The 2,332-nt window shown below is 38.6% G+C and overlaps 1 protein-coding gene across 1 annotated transcript; it reads right to left on the minus strand.

Annotated features, from left to right (window-relative positions):
• Nucleotides 1-805: 805 nt before the first annotated feature.
• On the minus strand, nucleotides 806-1,777 carry LOC311580835 (olfactory receptor 51G2-like; the record flags this gene model as incomplete). The annotated part of the gene is made up of 1 exon (XM_084752572.1): nucleotides 806-1,777. The coding sequence occupies one exon, from the start codon at nucleotides 1,775-1,777 to the stop codon at nucleotides 806-808; it is 972 nt and encodes a 323-aa protein (XP_084608698.1).
• Between the last annotated feature and the right edge of the window lie 555 nt (nucleotides 1,778-2,332).

The raw sequence follows: 2,332 nt of genomic DNA on the forward strand, positions 1-2,332 counted from the left end.
AATTTACAAGAATGTGTTATTTGAACTTCCTTTCATCTGATTGAACTGGGAAAGTCTTTGTCTCCTTCTCACATGACTAGCTCAGTCTATGGTGTTGTAGGAGATCTTGCAACCTATTTGGTGTGAAGAACTAAGACAAGACAATGAAGGCAAGGCCGTTATATTAAACTATTCTAAAGTTCTATGAGATAAATGGGCAGTTTTATTTAAGTAATGAGAAGATGCTATGAAGTTTAATGAATAGTTTTTCCTCTAGAAGACAAGAGAGAAGAATGAATATCCTGTAGGTGATACAAACTTAAGGGAACGATGGTTAGAGAGATGACTGAGCAGTTAAAGTTATGTATTGTTCTGGTAGAATACCCAAGTTTAGTTATCAGTACGCATATAAAGTGACTAACAACCATCTAGAACTTCATCTCCAAGGAATCCTGGCCTACATGAGCACCTACACACTGGTGCGTGTACATACATGCATACACATAATTAAGTACAATTTGAAAACTATTTTAAAAGGTATAAGAACATTAAATGTACATTGCTTCATAAAGTAACTGTATAAAGAAATTTGCATGCTGTCTTTAAACAACATCTGAATTGTATATTTAAACAATGCATGCAAAAGAAGAATATGAGGGGAAAATAATCAAATTCTGTAGAACTTGAAGGAAGTTTGCAGAATTTGAACAAACAATTATGACCTTATAGTGCTTGGTTTTCATATCTGTATAAAGTTCAGTAAAAAACAATTTCAAAGTAATGATAAGTTTTGAGCATGGTTCATGTTACATAAATTTTCCATAATTTATGTTAAAGATGCCACCTGAGCTTTTTCTGTTGCTTTTATAATGAAAAGTTTCTTAATTTTGTCTCGAATCTGCTTGGTTTTGACCACATACACAATTGGGTTCATAACAGGAGGAATTAAGAAGTGCATGTTGGCCAAGGTCACATAGACATGTGAGGGAAGCCTTGGGCCAAATCGGTGCAGCATAGACAGGCAGATCATGGGTGTAAAGAAGAGGACCACAGCACACAGGTGAGAGATGCAGGTGTTGAGAGCCTTGAGGCGGCCACTGTGGGAAGCCATGCTCAGTACCGTTTTCAGGATCAATACATATGAGAGGAGGATGAGGAGGAAGTCAAGCCCCATGGTGGAGAGCACCACAAACAGTCCGAAGATACTGTTGACCCTAGTGCTGGAGCAGGATAGTTTTATGATGTCAGGATGCAAACAGTAGGAGTGAGAAAGTACATTGGAGTGGCAAAAGTGCAGCCTCCTCAAGAGGATAGGGAGAGGCACCTGCACAGTTAAGGTTCGCACAACAATAGCCAATCCTATCTTAGCAATCACAGTGTTTGTGAGAATGGAGTGGTAGTGAAGTGGGTGAGAAATGGCCACATACCGGTCGAAAGCCATTGCCAGAATGATAGCTGACTCAAGGTCTTGGAAAGTGTGAATGAAGAACATTTGGGTGAAGCAAGCAGAGGCGGTCATCTCTCTAGCGTCCAGTAAGAAAATTCTCAACATAGTAGCGAAGGTAAAGAGAGACAGACCCAGATCAGAGGCAGCTAACATGGCCAGGAAGATATACATAGGAACATGAAGAGTCTGCTCCTGCCAGATGACAATTATGATGGTCGCGTTGCCCACCATAGTTATGAGAAACATGGCACAGAATGGTATGGAGATCCAGACGTACATCGCCTCCAGGCCTGGAATGCCTGTGACCAGGAAGGTGGAAAGGATGGAGTTGGTGATGTTGACAGGAAGCATATTGCCAGAGCTGCATACCTCTCCTCTAAAATGTGTTGTTCCAGAAAAAGATGCTGAGCCCTATGTCTATATTTTTTTTCACCTTTAATGCACATTCCCTTGGAATCATCCTCACAATGTCATGAATTTACTCGACTGTTTTGTGCAATAAAATAGTTTATGACATTTATTACTGAATCAGTTGGACTTAATAAAGAGTAATTCCTCTATTGAACAACTTCTCCAGGTGTGATGCATTACTGAAGGAAAAAACAAAACAAGAAAGTTTTTAGTTAAATCAAGTCATACCATTGATATGATGACATTTTAAAATAAAAACTTGGAAACTTATCATTATCTAAATTCCCAATCAATATAAATTTTCACTCTGAATATAGCGTTCTTCAATCCTGGCTATAAATAATAGATGTTATAGCAGTTGATCAGCTGTTCGTAGAACTATATTTTTCATGATTCCTTGTTTAATTTAATTTTTAAAAAATTATTCTCTTTACATCCCAATTGTAGTCTCCTCTCATTTCCGTCTGCTCCCACATTTCCCTGGCCCCATTCCCC

Source organism: Acomys minous (assembly GCF_964271855.1).
Source record: "Acomys minous genome assembly, chromosome: 2".
Lineage (NCBI taxonomy): Eukaryota > Metazoa > Chordata > Mammalia > Rodentia > Muridae > Acomys > Acomys minous.